The sequence below is a fragment of the Podarcis vaucheri genome, assembly GCF_965113315.1.
Source record: "Podarcis vaucheri genome assembly, chromosome: 14".
NCBI lineage: Eukaryota > Metazoa > Chordata > Lepidosauria > Squamata > Lacertidae > Podarcis > Podarcis vaucheri.
The window spans coordinates 30,267,328-30,283,959 of NC_138752.1; the positions used below are offsets into that span (position 1 = coordinate 30,267,328).

At 51.3% G+C, this 16,632-nt stretch overlaps 1 protein-coding gene across 1 annotated transcript; it reads left to right on the forward strand.

Moving 5' to 3' along the window:
* The first annotated feature begins 3,632 nt into the window (after window positions 1-3,632).
* On the forward strand, window positions 3,633-15,941 carry LOC309518855 (heparan sulfate glucosamine 3-O-sulfotransferase 2-like). The gene is made up of 2 exons (XM_082199408.1): window positions 3,633-4,135; window positions 14,086-15,941. The coding sequence occupies exons 1-2, from the start codon at window positions 3,648-3,650 to the stop codon at window positions 14,705-14,707; spliced, it is 1,110 nt and encodes a 369-aa protein (XP_082055534.1). The 5' UTR covers window positions 3,633-3,647; the 3' UTR covers window positions 14,708-15,941.
* Window positions 15,942-16,632: the final 691 nt, after the last annotated feature.

Consider the following 16,632-nt stretch of genomic DNA (forward strand, 5'->3'; position numbering starts at 1 on the left):
CGGTGGTTCAAATCCCCATGACGGGGTGAGCTCCTGTTGCTTCATCCCTGCTCCTCCTAACCTAGCAGTTCGAAAGCACGTCAAAGTGCAAGTAGATAAATAGGTACCACTCCGGCGGGAAGGTAAACAGCATTTCCGTGCACTGCTCTGGTTCGCCAGAAGCGGCTCGGTCACGCTGGCCACATGACCCAGAAGCTGTACGCTGGCTCCCTCGGCCAATAAAGCGAGATGAGTGCCACAACCCCAGAGTCGGCCACGACTGGACCTAATGGTCGGTGGTCTCTTTACCTTTACCTTTACCTTTAAATGTACCAAAAAGCCAACAGGAGGCATTTGCTGCTGCCACCCCCTGCCCAGTCACCACAACAGCCACTTGGAGCACCCAATGCACTGAGAGGCTTCCATTGGTTTCGTTAGGGTCTTTATCGCATCAGTGACAGATATGGGAGGATTAAACTGGAGTAATCTCTGTAATCTACTCAGCAAGATTAAAGCTCTTTCCTCCCTCCCCCCTCCTCCACTACACCCACAAACAACTTTATCCCTTTCATTTCAGGGCTCTGCTCAAAGTGATTACATTGCAGGAGAGGGAGGGGGGCAGAGAGATACACCATTTAGCTTTCCAGAGCATGTTCAGTCCTGCTTAAAGTCATGTTTCCTAAGCAGCCCCGGCCAGGCCCAGGGAATCTGACCTTGGCAGGGAATGACAATTTAAGTCCGCAAACAGTTTGTCTTGGGAGTCCAAATTCAATTCATTGTCTCTGACCTAGGAAGGGAAGTCTGCCTGTCTCCACAAGAGCTGCTTTGTCAGTCACTTTCGGACATTATATTAAGTCTCACAAATACATGTGCATGAGGTTCAACTGCTGAAACACATTTTTTTGTTCTATTCCGTATGCGGGGGGTGTTGGGGTGTTTTTTTGTAGGGAACACAACTGGGTAGAAAAATAGGATAGTGATTGATTATTTAGTTTCTATATAGATAGATAGTGTGTGTGTGTATTCTATATATAGAGGCGCCTCCCCACTTACATGGAGGGTTATGTTCCCAGGCACCACATACCGTATATATGTGAAATTGTGTATAGTGGCAAAAGCAATCTAAAAAGCCAAACTCCACCAAAATCACTCCCTCCAAACCTCCTTTTTCAAACTTCAGCTCTCCTCAGGTCTCAAAGGTTGGTGCAAAGGCTCATGGGATTGCTAGCCATTTTCCTGCTCTTTTCACATCATTTTTGCAGTTTTCCCATTCTTTGGGGGCCGTTTTTGCCCTTTTCATGCCTTTATTTATTTAATTATTTCCTAGCACCATGCATATATGCGGCCACGCTCAAGTCAAACGTACATAAACTGGCAGACACCTCTGTTAGAAATAACTCTAAGCAGTGTACAGGAAACTGAAGCAGCAGCAAAATTTAAAACAAAATATTACAAAAGGGCCTCAGATTATGAATGCAGAGTCCAGGATGTTTTATATGGGTCAAAACCAGCACTTTGAACTGGGCCTGGAAGCTAATTGGCAGACAGGGCAGTCAGGCCAGGATTGGTGTAATATGTTCAAACTGTCTCGCCCAAGTAAGCAACCTGGCCACTGAATTCTGATGCTGCAGGGCAGAGAATCTGTTGTTTCCAGGCAGAGTGAAGCGCCAACAGCCACACCACTGTACCCAGGATTTCTTGACCTCACAGCCACCAGATCAGGAAATCCTGCTCCCTCATCTCAGGTGGGCTGGGTTTAGCACAAAATCACTTTGTACATCCTCAGAGGCACTCATTCCTAGGCTGTTGCACTGTGCCTTGGTGTGCCCAGACTCCAGTCAAGCCCTCCTGGCTCCTTAAGACTGGTACTTGCTCCAGGTTCATACGCCTACCCCATGAGAGCATCTAAGAATGAAAGAACATAAGAAGATCCCTGCTGGATCAGGCCAAAAGGGGCCTATCCAGTCCGGCATCCTGGTCTGCAGAACCGCCCCTTATGAAATCAACTTGGCCAGGCTGGCAGAAGCACCACCTGCCCAGGCAGAAACATCTCTTCCTCGCCTCCTTCCTCCTCCTCCTCCTCCTCCTCGCCCTCTTCTCCTGCTGTGAAACATTTGACAGCTTTGATCTGCCTCTCGCCAGAACCTGAAGAAGATATCAAGGCTCCTGCAGTTGCCTTTAATCTTATTTGCTCTCTGCAGAATCGCTTGGCGCCGCTGCTGGCTGCTCCCCCGGGGCCTTGCAGCCCGGCCCTGGCGCTGTCCTCCCGCAGGTGAACATCCAAGGAGCAGGCAAGGCCCGCACCTTCTGCCCCTCCTTGCCCCTCCCCACCCACTCAGCCGTGTGTTTGTGTGTACGTTAATACCCGGGCAAGGGCCGCCGTTGGGCGCTCTTTGTACGTCTTCAATTCCTTATTTGGCACGTCTCCTATTGCTCTCCGCTGCCACCAAAGCAGCCCTCGGAGCGCTGCGCCGCATGCAAAACGATCCAGAGCGCCACAGAGACAGCAGAAAGCCTCGCTTTTCAAAATCAATACAATTCTGCAAGGAAGAATCCGGAGGAGGAGGAGGCACCTCGGGCCACCAGTAGCTTCGGGGGCTCACGCTCTCCCCTGCCCTGCCCCCAGCAGCCCCTCGCAGTCTGGAGTCCCCGGTTCGATCCTTGCAGCCGCCTGCACACAAAAGACTGACTCTCGGAGGTTCCCGAGCTGGGAAAGGCCCGAGGTGACAGGCTAGGCGGGTCAGCTTCGCGCGTTGTGCTAAAGAAACCCGGCTCTATTGAGGCATTAGCGTGTCACTGAGGCGGAGCGCAAAGATGGGTGTCATCCTAAGGGTGCTTCACAAAGCGCTGGATGCGTACTCCTCCGATAGGAGGCTGCGCGCACTACTGCGCTGGCGGTGCGGTGCGCGAGAAGGACCAGGCCGGCTCAGGCAAGCTGCGCAGTAGTGCGTAATGTTGGTGGCCCTAGAGCAGGAGGAGAAGGAGGAAGGCAGAGAGCGGAGCCGGAGGCTGCATCGGCAGCCACGGAGTCTCCTTGCGCAAAGGAGCCAACTGTTTGTCCGGGTAAGCGTGCCCAAGCCCACTGGGACTGCCCCAGGGCGCTGAGAAGGCACTCTGCACGTGGTCAGAGGCACCTGGTTCATTTTTAAAGGGAAAACTTTCCCGGGCTGTATGGGGATTGTTTTTGGATGTTTAAATTGTGTTCTCGCTTGCGCTTTGGCCGTCTTGGGATCCCTTGTACAGTATATCAATTTCAGAAAAGATCATCAATCATAAGGAAAACGAAGAGCGTCCTCCGACTCCCACTTAGAAAAGGGCATCCCCAATTTCTCCCTTATTTGACTCGCGTGACATGTCCCAGTGCAAGGCTGGGGGGAACTGGGAGTCCAGCCGGGGCTGCGATCTCCGCACCGGCTACGGGCGCGTCGGGGGCTTAGCCCGGCGAGGCGGCGGGAGCGTCAGGGCTGCCGCGGGGGCGGCTCCGGCTCGGCTGACGTCAGGCGCCCCTTAAAGCGGGGCCGCAGCAGGAGCGGGGCCGCCAGTGGCGGGCCGCCGAGCTCGCCTGCCTGCCTCTCCGCCCGCCTCTCCGCCCGGCCCGATGCGCTTCCGACGACGGCGCCGGCGAGGGGAGCCGTGGCCCGCCGCGCCCGGCTGCTGGCGATGGAGCCATGGCGCTTAGCCGGCGGCGGCGGCGGCGCTGCCGGGCGCTGGTGCTGGGCGCGCTCCTCTCGCTGGCCGGCACCTACCTCTGCTACAGCCTCCTCCTCTTCTGCTGCGCGCCAGAGCCGGAGCCGCTGGCCAGCGGGGAGGCGGCAGCGGCGGCAGCAGCTAGAGCAGCCTCTCCCCGGACGGCCGCCCGCTGCCTGCCTGCTGCTGCCGCCGCCCGCAAGAAACTTCTGCAGAAGTGGCGCGCCTGCCCGGCTGCAGCCAGCTCCACCGCCACGGCCGGCAACGGCTCCTCCTCGCCGCCTTCGCCGCCGCCTGCCTCCCGGAGCGTGGGCACCAAGCGGCTCCCGCACGCACTCATTGTGGGCGTCAAGAAAGGCGGCACCCGCGCGGTGCTGGAGTTCATCCGCGGCCACCCGGCCGTGCGCGCCCTCGGCACCGAGCCCCACTTCTTCGACAGGCACTACGAGCGTGGCCTGGAGTGGTACAGGTGAGCGGCGGCGCAAGGGGAGGGTGGCAGAGAGGACTTGCACTCTATACACGCGCGGGAGTCCCGGGCACTGGCTGAGCCTGGCTGGCAACCCCTCTCAAGGCTAGGTCTATATAGCTCGAATCTCCTTGCCCAAGCCATGACATATGTGCAGCAACGACCTCTTAGAGCATGTGCAAAGTGCCTGTCCCAGGGCACTGGGGGACTTTCCTCTTCCATGTGTCTTTTGGGCTCATGGGTGCTGGGCTTCAAATCTTCCCCAGTTCCTTGCAGCTACCACACCCCCACCCCAGTCTATCCTCCTCTGGAGACACCTCTCTGGGTGCGCGGAGAGGTACCGGGAGATTGAGCCCCCGAACTCCCCCATCTTCCAGTGCTACGCAGGCCGAGCGACGCCTTTCCTAAACCTCTCCGCCTTGTCTGCCAGCAAAGCGGACTCGTAGGAGGAAAACCCAAGTCTCCCTCCCCCCAACCAGCCAAGTCCAGGGGATAGAAGGCTTAAGCTTCTGAATTGTGCAGTGGTTAGCTGCGGAGCTGCTCGCCTCTCTAGGGGCGAGCCTGGCTGGCATTCTGGGTTCTCCAAATTAGAAGCCGCCGAGGGAAGTGGGGGAGCATAGGCATGGGGCAGGTGGGGTGAGCTCCCCTGGCCCTCTTCCCTTGCCAGTCCACCTCCTCACTGCAGCAACTCCTGCCTCATTTTGGCCATTTGACAACAGCCCTCACCCAAAGGAGGGCCTTCCCACGTGAAATATACCCAAGCCTGCTGACAGCAGCCAAATACCCTGATGGAGAGTTGAGCTGGAAGCTTCGCAAATAGAGTGACTGGCAGGGGGCTTTGTAAGGGTGGGCAGCCCCGGGGTCATTATACACCATCCCTAGACCTCCTTCCCCTTTTAAAAACATAACTGCTTGTTAAACTTTGCACCCAGGGCACATTGCCCAGACCCCACTCAACCCACCATCTTAATTTGCTCCAAGGCACAAATCTGCCTGCATCCATTTCTGCATGTGGCATTGTGGTCTTATGCCCTTTAAAGTACCCACCTATCAACTCCCAGCTGGCTGGCGATGTACCAGCAGAGGGAGCCTGATTTCCATTTTAGTTAGTCTTGCATTGCATTGCCCCAAAGTTCTTTCTGTTCTCTTTGTGTTGGGTTTTGGGCTTAAAAAATAAAAATGCTCACAACAGCCCTGCGGGGTAGATTAGGTTGTGAAGTGCTTGCACAGGTCCACATAACAACTTCAGGACCGCATCAGGCATCTGGCACCGGGCCTCCTTTGAATCCAGCAGTACCTCCACAGTGCTGCCACTCTGACTTGGGATCATTGCCACTTCCATCTTCTGTTTTTGTGTGGAAAAAGCTCCTCCTGTGCCACAGATCGCGGTGGCATTTAAATCTTCCAGGTGCTCTTGTGCACACCCCACCTCCAACCCCTAGAGCTTCAGCAAGGAACAAATGCTTTCTCAGCTCCTTTGCTACCAAGCAAGTAGGCCGAGGCTGGCATCCTGCATTCCACACCCACCCGCCAAAAGGAGAAGCCTCTCCTCCTCCCCGGCCCCAGAGTTGCCCGGGAAACCTAATTCCCAGCCCAAGTGGGAAATGTGTATCATAAAACTTGCATTCCAAATCAGCTTTACAAATTGTGCTAGAACATGTGCATAATGTGGGTCTTTTTAACTGGGGAGCCTGAAGCCAAGAAGAGCTGTTTGTGGACCTTCTCCCCGAGTCTCTGCCTTCAGCTGGATCTGAAGCACTTCCAGGAACACATAGATCTTGTTATCCTCAGAGGAATGACGCCTCGGAAAAAGCTGGGGTGGGGGGTGGGGAGGATCCTTTGTGATTTCACTTGCCTGAATATGGGGCAGGAAGTACTGTCAAGCCAAGATGTGCTGGCCTTTGCAGTGGGACTTAGAGCCCTTTGTACCTGTGTGATCTCAAGGTGTGCTCTTTCCCTGCACATCCCTAGTGTACATCCATTCTTGCCTTCAGGGCACTACTGCTCAGCAGAGGTGTCGTGCCTGCTAGCACAACCCCATCATGCCCGACTAGCTGCCAGTAACACACTGAGTTACACCATTTTTTGAGCTAGCCTTTGCCAACATGGCAGCCTCCAGATGCTTTGGACTTCATCCCCCCATCTTCCATACAGCCAGAATTGCCTGAAGTCAAGGGTGATGGGGACAGATGGTTTATGCAGTCCCTGGCCTGGCCAAGTGTCCTACCTCAGATTCAGTCCAGCTGTCCCTTGGAGGTGGCAGCTGTTCACATAAGTGTATCAATGTGCAGGACTAAGGGCAGGATTAGGGAGCAGGAGCTGTGCTGGGACGCCTCCCTGCCTTGAGAAGAATGACGTACTACCTTCAGTGTCAGGTCATTGCTTGACTGGATTGGGTGAGTGCATGAAGATCCTTTGCTAAGTTGCACCAATGCCTGGTAGATCAGGGGAATGCTTCGGATATAGACTATATTTAGTTCAGCAAAGCCTTTTGATATGTTCCCTCTGATGTTCTTGTTAGCAGGCTGGTAAATTTGGGGTGGGTGATACTACTGTAGCTGGTTGATGGACCAAAGAATGGCCCTCAGTGGCATCTCATCAACCTGGGGAGAAGCAGGGTGTCACAGGATTCTGTCCTAGGCCCCGTGTTTGAGATCTTTAGAGATTAAATGGGCAAAAGAGTGGAGGGGATACTTATCAGGTTTGCAGAAGATACCAAACTGGGTGGAGTAGCAAATCGTGCATAACACAGAAACAGAACCCAATATGCTCTGGATAGGATGGAGAACTGAGGTCAAAACAATCATAACCAATTTCAACAGCGGTACATGTAAAACAGTAAGATTCAGGATGGTTTACCAGCAGTCAATGTGAAAAGGATCTAAGGGGTTTAATAGAATACAAGCTGAGTGTAAGTCAGCAGCGTGACAGTGCAGCAAACAAGGCTCATGCCATTCTAGGCTGTATCAACAGAAGCATAATGCCCAGGTCTCAAAAAAGTAATGGTGCCACTCTGTTCTGCTTGGGGTCAGATCTCATGTGGAACATTATTTCCAGGTCTGGGTATTGCAGTTTAAGAAGGATACAGATAAACGTGTTCAGAAGAGGGTGACAGGAAAGGTTGAAGGAACTGCATATTGCCTGGAGAACAGGCAATATTGTTATTGATGTTTTAATTGTATTCATAAAAGTACTTGCATACTGCCTTCTCACAAGGCATCAAGGCACTAGCCATCTTCAAATGTCTGTAGGGTCTGAACCAGGGGGTACAAATGATAATAAAAAAATATTTAGACCATATTTAGAATGTGAAGGCAGTATAAACAGTCTGACAGGAGAACTAAACTGCAGCTGCCTCAGAAGGGTGTAGGCTGCCCTTCATTAGGTTGTCACCAGCCTCTGCTTAAAAACTTCTATTTGGAAGCTACATTATACTGAGTCAGACCACTGGCCTATGTACCCCAGCAGTGTCTGCACTGACTGGCAGCAACACTGCAGGTTTCAAGCAGGGTGTCTTTCCCTGCCCAATTTGGAGATGCCATCAGGGATTGAATCTGGGGCTCACTGAGTTGCAGCCCTTTGCCTGAAAGGGATTCTGTTACAGTGGGCTTCCTGCACTGGCAAGGGGTCAGTCTCAATGACCTTTGGGTTCCCTTCCAGCAGTATGATTTTACATGGACAGCCTTGCGTTAAACACTCACTGCAAATTATTTCAAGTTAGGTTGTCATGAATTCTGCCTTCCTTCACACTGAATGAATGCATTGTGTGGGCAGGTTTATTTGCTGATAATCTAGACTTGAATTGTAGGAAGCCATGAATAAATATACAAATCAATAAATATATATTTGAGTAAAGAAGAAGAAGACTTCAACATGTGCATGGCCAGCAAATGGGGGGGGGGGTGAGGCTCTGCTTATGTGTCCTCTGGGGGCCTGCTTCGTGCTCCAATCCATCTCTACCAACCCACAAAACAACATAAGGTGCCCAGGCAGAACTGCTAAATGAGACTTTTCAAGGTTCATGATATTCCTTCAATTTCCAACACATGCCAGAACTGTAAAAAGAAAGCAGAGTGTGCTGGACTGATTTGGCTCTTGCAATATGGAGTGCCCAACCTGCTCTGGGCATGGCAGGTCTTGTCCTCCTGTGTATTATAGGATGGGCTCGAGTTCCTTTGCCAAGACGCCCAGGAATGCAGCCTTGGCATGGATGCTAACACCTTGAGAGAAGGGCAGAGGGAATGCCAATGGCCTGGTCTGGGATGCTGAGCAGCAAGGAGGTGAGCCATCTCCCCACCCCTGGGTGGCTTGACCTTCTGGCAAGCCAGCCAGCCCTCTTCTATGTGCTGCTCTTCATGGACAGACATTCAAAGCTGTCTCCTGATGGCTGGTTCATTTCTCTGCATGTTGGCTCCTTGAACTGGTTGTGGTCTCAGACTGAGTGTATGCAAGGGCTTGAGAGGAAGGTTCTCTCCCCCAAGCCTTGCTGTAGCCTGATATCTCTTCTCTGGAGCTGCTTCTGTGCAGCAAACAGCTGCTGCTCCTTGCTAGCCCTCTGGTGACTAGCCTGCCCTCCTCTTCCATCCCGCTCTCTTTCGGATCTGGCTGTCCCCCTACCTGTTTGCCTAACAGACAGTGCTCTAAACAGCAGCTGATATTAACAACATCTGCAGAACTTGAACTCTTGAAGTCTTATGCACCACCTGACTTGCTCCTGAGTGATCACGCCAGCCAGTACTCTCTCCCTGGGCACGTAACATTTCTTCTAAATGAGCTTTTAATTAAAGAATAATTATTGGAGCATCTGAGTTTGCCTGAAGGGCAGAGGATGTGCTGCATCTCCACTGCCCACAAAGTGGGAAGGTTTTCTGGGCGCTTTTAATGTCTGCTGAATTGCCAGGGCATGTCCCACCTTCTGCCCCACTGCTAGCAGTGTGCAAAGCTTTTGCCTGATATTTGCCTTTTTCTGCGGCTTGGGGCGTAACTTCCCTTTCCTACTCAAAAGAAAAGCTCTTCTGCAAGCCAGTGTGTGGTGTTAGGCGTGCCATTCATTGCTGTGGTCTGTAATTCCTGTAATGCTTTGATTTTGCAAAAAAGAAAAAAAACCAACTTATAATTTTTGTTTCTCAGAGATTTTTTTGTTGTTTTGCACTAACCAGAGCACCATTTCTTGCGGCAAACCTGCACATGTATTTCCTGCAGGAAAGAAATACACTTATGAGCTTATGGGACTTGGAAAAGAAGGAAGGAGTCAATGACTTATGTCTACTCACAGGTTGGGGTTAAGGTATAATGTCCCTTCTCTCCCCCCTCCCCTGCTTTGGCTTTTTATTTCTCCACATTTGCTTGGCTGACTAGCCCTGTGTGCTGTCTCCAGTGAGAGGCAGGCAGCATTCTGCCATTCTGGGACCAAGCCTCATTGGCATAGCCATGCTGGTTGGCTGTGCTGCAATTCTGCGAAAAGAAAAAAAAATTAAAAAGAAACATTTATGGGCATTCTTAACAAATGTGATGAAACTAGGGCTGTGTTTGTCTGTCAGTTTCAGTTTCTCTCTTCCTTATTTCTTCTAAATCTTAAATTCAGTTCTGCATATTTCCACATCAGTTTGTGAGTGTGTTAGCTATGAGTCTTGCATTGCAAGGGGCTGAACTAGATGGTTGCTTGGGTCCCCTCCAAGTCTACCATTCTATAATTCCACGGATTCTCATGAAAATTCACCAGCCACTTTAGTGCAAAATTCTCCCGATATGCACATTTTTGCAAAGCAGTTTCCCCTTACGAGGCACCGTTGTATGCCATTTTCACTAAATAAGTGCATTTTTGTACATGTTATTCCACTGGGGAACGGCATGCAAAATTCAGAGAGGTTTTACTTTCAAAGGATGGTTTTGTGTTTTGGCTCGCATATTGCTTCAGAAAGTGTGAATTATGTGCGCTGGCCTTTAAATGAAAGTGGGTGGGGTCCTTCTTTGCAGGCCAGCCAGGGCCAAAGCAGTCATCATCTTCCCGGGGACCTCATGGGCATGGCAAGTTGTGCCACCTGCCTTAACTAGCCAGGCACATCCTTGCCAGCTAAATCATGGGGAATTGGCCCTGAGGCCATCAAGGGATCTGTTTATCTCTCCTGTGAGAACTCCTGCTTTCTGAGTTTGGCTCATGGCGACTCTGGCGCTGAAGGATGGGAGAGAGTGGAGTTTTTGCTGTTTGCCGTTTGGGAACCTTGCCAAGCTAAACACTTCATTTTCCTGCTGACAAGTGACTAAGACCCAGGATTATCCTGAAGTCAGCTGGCACGCTCTGCAAGGAGAGACTTGGGTCCCTGCCTGCTCAGTCTTCCGCACACAATGGGGACGACAATGACACAAACAAATATATTTACTCTTCTGTGTTGCAAATGGAACAAGCAACGGCTTGGGAGAATGAATAGGGGGAGGGCAGGAATTCTGGCAGTGCCTTGGGTGGGGCAGAGAGCATGTGCGCAGAAGCCACTCAGATGCACTTTTCAAATCAGCCTGCCTCTGGGAGAGAGAACATTTCTGAATGTGAGTCAAAGGCCCACCCCCATGGGGGGAGTCTTGCGCAGGCAAAGGGTTCTCCAGTGCCTGATCCATCCTGTCACAGGCCATAGGGAGAATTAACTCTCCTCTTGACAGAAGCTTTGCACTGCTGCAGCCCTGCCTAAGGTGACAGGGCAAATCACACTCAATTTACAAAGGGGAGCAGAGAGGGCATCTAGTCTTCTGTCCTTGCGGAGCCAGCTTTTTCTCTCTCAAGTCCCACTTACACAAGGAGCATGAATCCAGGCGGGCAGGGGGAGTCTGTAGGGGAAAATGCAGCCTCTCTGGTATATGGGGCAACTCTGTAGAGACGGAATTCCACAACTTATGGGCTGCCACAGAGAATGCCCTCTTCCAGGCAGCCACCACCAAGCTTCCAAGGCTAGTGGAACTACCAGAGGGCCCCCTCTGCTGAACTTAACACCTGGGTCTGTATGGAGGAAATTGACTTCACAGGCTTAGTAGCCAACTCCCAGGGGCTGAGGTTCCCCCCTTAAAATATTTGAGGGGATTGCCCCCCACAAATCAATGGGCACTGCCATTCAAATGGTGTGCATGCCAGATCTTGTGATCAGTTATGTGGGGTGACGGCTCCCCCAATATTTTATTCAAGTTGGCACCCCTGCTCTCAGGTATTTGGGGCCTAAGTTGTTTAGGGCTTTAAAGACTAACATGAGTCTCTTGAGTTGAGCCTGGAAATGAAGTGGCATAGAGCTGGTGTTAGTCTTCCCTGCTCCAGGAGGTTTCTAGAGAGGGTGTGGCATTCCCTGCCAGCTGTGCCCACAGAGCATGCTGGAGATCAGGAGGCACATCTTACTGCTGCCACCACCCGAGTCAAGTACCTGAGTGGCATGCAGGTTTAATTGGCCCTTTGCTTTGCTCTGAGCCTCATAAATCCAGATTATGAGTCCTATTGTTTAAAGGCTGTCAGCAAGATGCTAATTCAGTGTCAGGGAGCCCCTGCTCCCACTGCTGGGTTTAGATCACAAAAACAGGTTTGGGTCATCCATCAGCGCCAGACAGCTTTATAAGCAGCTCAGCGTTGGTGGGAGATTCATAAAACGGCTGTTTCATTAACGGGTCACCTCTGGGCTTAATAAAGCTCTATTCCGTGAGGAATTGGGTCCATGTATTTAAAAAACAAAAATTGCAGGTCCTAATCAATTACAAAAAGTGCAGAATAAACTGCATTAATAAATTAGAGGAGCAGAGCCAAGAGCTCTCAAAATCTGCAGAATGGAATGGTGGCGTTTGCAGCCCCTGAGCAGCAGAGGAGTGCCAAGGTGGCAAGAAGGGAGGGGAGTTGCAGGCGGAAGAGGAGATAATAAGCAATGGTTTCAGCTGGAGAAAGGGAAAGGTGTGTCTTCCCAGCAACCATCCATCTTGCAGGCTGTGAAAGTCTCCCTGGAGTGAAGAGAAGCCCCATAGGCTGAAATGCACTTGATTTTGGCTCCTTTGTTTCTCATTTGTCCAATCTTAATTCAAGTTCTCCACATTTCTGCAGGAGTTTACAAATTTATTTTTCAGAAGTCGTCATGAAAATTCACTACAGGCACAGCATGCGAGGACTAGTAAGGGGAGGGCGCCTTTGCAGAAGGGCATTGTTTCATTTTTCCATTCTTATAAGACTGACAGTTCAAGAGGAAAATAGGGAAACCATTAGTATCCAAGTATCTGGGGAATTATCATCAGTTAATGTTTATGATGCCTTAAGTCCTCTCGATTTGACAAACATGGCAATGCTGACTGTCCTCTTCTATGTTAGATACTTATCGAGAAAGAATGCTATCTTAGTGCAGCCTGCTCTGCTGCTGTTTGACACATGAAAATCATTGTAGCCGCCAATAAAAACATAAATGCATGTCTGGACAGGCCCCCAAATGAAGGCCTGGCTGCACTGCAAAAATAAAGGCTCCACTCCACCAGCCTATGGTGGCTGACCCTTTCCCACTAATCCAGGACTTCCACTATTAGAATACACTTCATCTAGTCCTTAATTAAAAACAACATTCCCATATGCAAGTAAAAGAATGTTTCTTTTCTTTTCTTGAATAAATTTTATTGGTATTTAAAAAGAGAAATACAAATAATATTTTTTAAAATTTCTTTAAGTGATAGATATTATAGATATTTTCTGGATATGATGATGAAATAGTCACTGCCTTGGGTAATTTGAATACGGGGCAAGAGAATCCCTTCCATCCCCAGGGAGTCACACTTGTTGTGGCTTTTTAAAAAGATGTCCACAGCAAGTACTATTGAGACAATGATGTTATAGAACAGGTTTAATATAAGGACCCATGGAGGGCAGGTGGGAAGTCTAGAGATTTGGAGGAATCTGTAAATGTGAATGGTAGTTTTGTTATAATTATATGCTTATAAAATAAAATAAAAACAATTTTTTTAATTTAAAAAGTTAAAAGTTAAACAAGGGGGGGGCTGGGAGATGTCCTCATCAGGTCCAAATGGGTGTTTCTGGACATTTTGTGGCAAAGAAGGGCTACCAGTCACCTCCTGACCATGCAAAGATGATTGCTGGTTCAAGGGTTGCTGGCAGAGACCAATGGCCCATCTAATCCATCATTCTCTTCTCACATGGCCAACCAGATGCCCCAATGGGAAACCAGCAAGCAGGACCAGAGCACAAGAGCAGTCTCCTCTCCTGTGGTTTGCAGCAACTGGCATTCAGAAGCATTGTGGCCTCCAACACTGGAGGGAAGCCATAGTCCTCTTGGCTAGCAGCCATCATATTATAGAAAAATAGAAAAGTAGAGTTGGAAGGGTCCCTGTCAGGTTTCAGGGAATCCGATCCCTCCCTCGGTGGCAGCCAAAAAGCAGATAAACGAGAGGAGTTCTTAGAACGTAATTTATTCAGTATTCAGAGAGAGAGAGAAAGAAATGAAGTCTCTATTAAATAATGGCATTGCTCTGAGTAAAGCCCAACCCACTCTGTCTCTCTTATCCTACGTCATCCCTATCTCAGCTTTCTGCCTCTGAGGTTTCTGTTCTACTACTCTCAATGCACACCTGGTCCTGGGAGGGGAGAGGTCAGGAATGCTTCCTAGAGACACTGAGTCTGTCAGCTGTCTCTCTCCTGGTGCTTCTTCTTCTTCCTGCTGTTCCTCTTCCAATATTTCCCAGCTTCTCCCCTCTGCAGCCTCTGAACTATGCCCTTCTGCAAACCACTGTTCTAAATCTATACTGTTCTCAGGAAGGTTCAGGAGAAGGGGTGCAGCCCCACCATTCCTCCTCACTCCAGCCCCTGACAGTCCCCAAGGGCCATCTACTTCACCCACCCACCCCCCGCCTATGGGAGGAAGCCGTGTGCAAAGAAGTCCTCTCATTTTATTTGCTTTGCAACTGACCTCTGCCTGCGCTGCCTTCCTCTCTTGCAGGCGCCTGATGCCCCGCACCCTGGAGACCCAGATCACCATGGAGAAGACGCCCAGCTACTTTGTCACACGGGAAGCCCCCCGGCGGATCTTCAACATGTCTCGGGAGACCAAGCTGATTGTGGTGGTGCGCAACCCGGTGACGCGGGCCATCTCCGACTACACCCAGACGCTCTCCAAGAAGCCTGACATCCCCACCTTTGAGGGCCTCTCCTTCCGCAACCGCAGCCTGGGCCTGGTGGACACTTCTTGGAGCGCCATCCGCATCGGCCTCTACGCCCTCCACCTGGAGAGCTGGCTCCAGTACTTCCCGCTCTCCCAGATGCACTTTGTCAGCGGCGAGCGGCTCATCACCGACCCGGCGGGGGAGATGGGCAAGATCCAGGACTTCCTGGGCATCCAGAGGCTCATCAGCGAGAAGCACTTCTACTTCAACAAGACCAAGGGCTTCCCCTGCTTGAAGAAGGCCACCCCCGGAGGCACGTTGCCGCGCTGCCTGGGCAAGTCCAAGGGCAGGACTCATGTCCAGATCGACCCCGAGGTCATTGAGCAGCTGCAGGACTTCTACCACCCCTACAACGTCAAGTTCTATGAGACGGTGGGCCAGGACTTCCGATGGGAATAAGCACTTGGACAGGGAGCAGCTGTGATTTTTTGGGGGGAGAGGGGAGTTTCATGCAAACATAGGAAGCTGCCTTAGACTGAGTCAGACCATTGCTCCATCTAGCTCAGTATTGTCTGCACCGACTGGCAGTAGTGGCTCGACAGGGATTCAGGAAGGGGACATTCCTAACTCTTCCTGAGATGCTACAGGAGAGGATTGAACCTGGGACCTTCCGCATGCAGCGCAGGTTGCTCTGTCACTGAACTACGGTCCTTCCCCTTAGGAATAAAGACCCCAGTCCTGATTATTCTGAATGAACGTAGGAAGCTGCCTTCTGCTGAGTCAGTGTCCATCTAGCTCAGCATTGTCTACACTGACTGGCAGCAACGGCTCTCCAGGGTTTGCAGGCAGGAGTCCCTCCTAGCCCTTTCTGGAGAGGCGCCATCGGGCATCGAACCAAGAACCTTCTGATGGCAAGGCAGGTGCTCCAACCCCTGAGCTAGGGCCCTTCTCCCTCCACCCCCTCCACTGGGCTGCCTTGGCCTTCCTCTTGGCCCATGGCAAATGGTTGGCAGGAGCAAACATCCTGAAGTGCCAAGGGGTGCCTGTCACCACCACCACCCTGACTTCACTGGTTTGTGGCCACACACTGCCAGTGCCTCCTCCCCTGGTTGCATTTTTTGCACATGGGCAGCTGGGCTGGGGGAGCTCCAGAAGGTCCCTTTGTTTGGTGCAATGAGGGTGTGTGATGCCCAAGGATGGATTTTATTTTTTAATAATGATAATACATGCATATATATATTATATATATACATAAATATAGTCTATAAATCAATATCACTGCCTAGGCACTACTTGGCACCTGAGATATCCAGGGTTTCTGGTTTAAGACCCTTCAGAGCAGCCCTCAGGCAAAGGAGCCAGAATGTGAGATCTGGGGGAGCCATGGTGGGGGTGCCTACCCTTCCGCCTGCTGAAAAAGTGAAAGGGGTCCCACACCTGCTCAGGGGGTGTCAGCCTCATGCCAAAGGACTGGGCCCCTCTGCTCCTTCCCTTTGGGGGGCTTTTGCGTGAGCCCTGTGTCTCTCCCCACCCTCACGCACCGTCCTGTTACGACATTTCTGTCCTGTGAATAAAGCACAGATTTCTGCTGTTACGGGTACTTCAGGCACAGCCCCTTCTCCCTGTTCAGGATGTGACCCGCCCCACCCTCCTTGTCCCCTCCTCCTGTGAAATAAAATAATGCAAACATCCATCAGAGAGAGATTTTTCTCAGTGACACTGGGCGGGGGGGAGGGAGGCAGCTGACCGGGGCCTTTTCTTAGGTGAGCCTCCTTAGTGCTCCTCTTCCCTCCAGGGCAAAGGGTGTGGAGGGGCTGCTTCACCAGTCCCAGTTGGGAAAGGCTCTCTGTTTCGCCTTCTACCAAAGCTCTGCATTCAGAAGCACCCAAGAGGCCACAGGGGGTGGACATTGTGGGTGCCCTGACCCCAGGCACAGAGGATGAGCAGGCCCTGGTGATATTTGTGAGCAGGACATCCTGAGTGCCAGTCTCCCTCATGACCACCCTTTCACCATGCCCCTGTGAGGGCTAGTCAGTGAAGATGCCCTTTGACCAGTGTAGATGCTTTGGCTTCAAGATATCAGCTACGCCCACACCTGGCATTTGGAGCCATAGAATGCACACACCCCTCCAGAATCCCAGGAAGTGCAGTTTGGCACCACAGAGCTACAAATCTCAGCGCCCTTAAAGGTAAAGCGACCCCTAACCATTTAGTCCAGTCATGGCTGACTCTGGGGTTGCGGCACTCATCTCGCTTTATTGGCCAAGGGAGCCGGCGTACAGCTTCCGGGTCATGTGGCCAGCATGAATAAGCCCCTTCTGGTGAACCAGAGCAGCGCACGGAAACGCCGTTTACCTTCCCGCCAGAGCGGTACCTATTTATCT

What these genes read in the sequence shown, in the direction of transcription:
- LOC309518855 (XM_082199408.1), top strand. Translation starts at nt 3,648, where the DNA reads ATGGCGCTTAGCCGGCGGCGGCGGCGGCGCTGCCGGGCGCTGGTGCTG. An exon ending in CGTGGCCTGGAGTGGTACAG is followed by an intron (nt 4,136 to 14,085) that starts GTGAGCGGCGGC and finishes CCTCTCTTGCAG; the next exon opens with GCGCCTGATGCCCCGCACCC.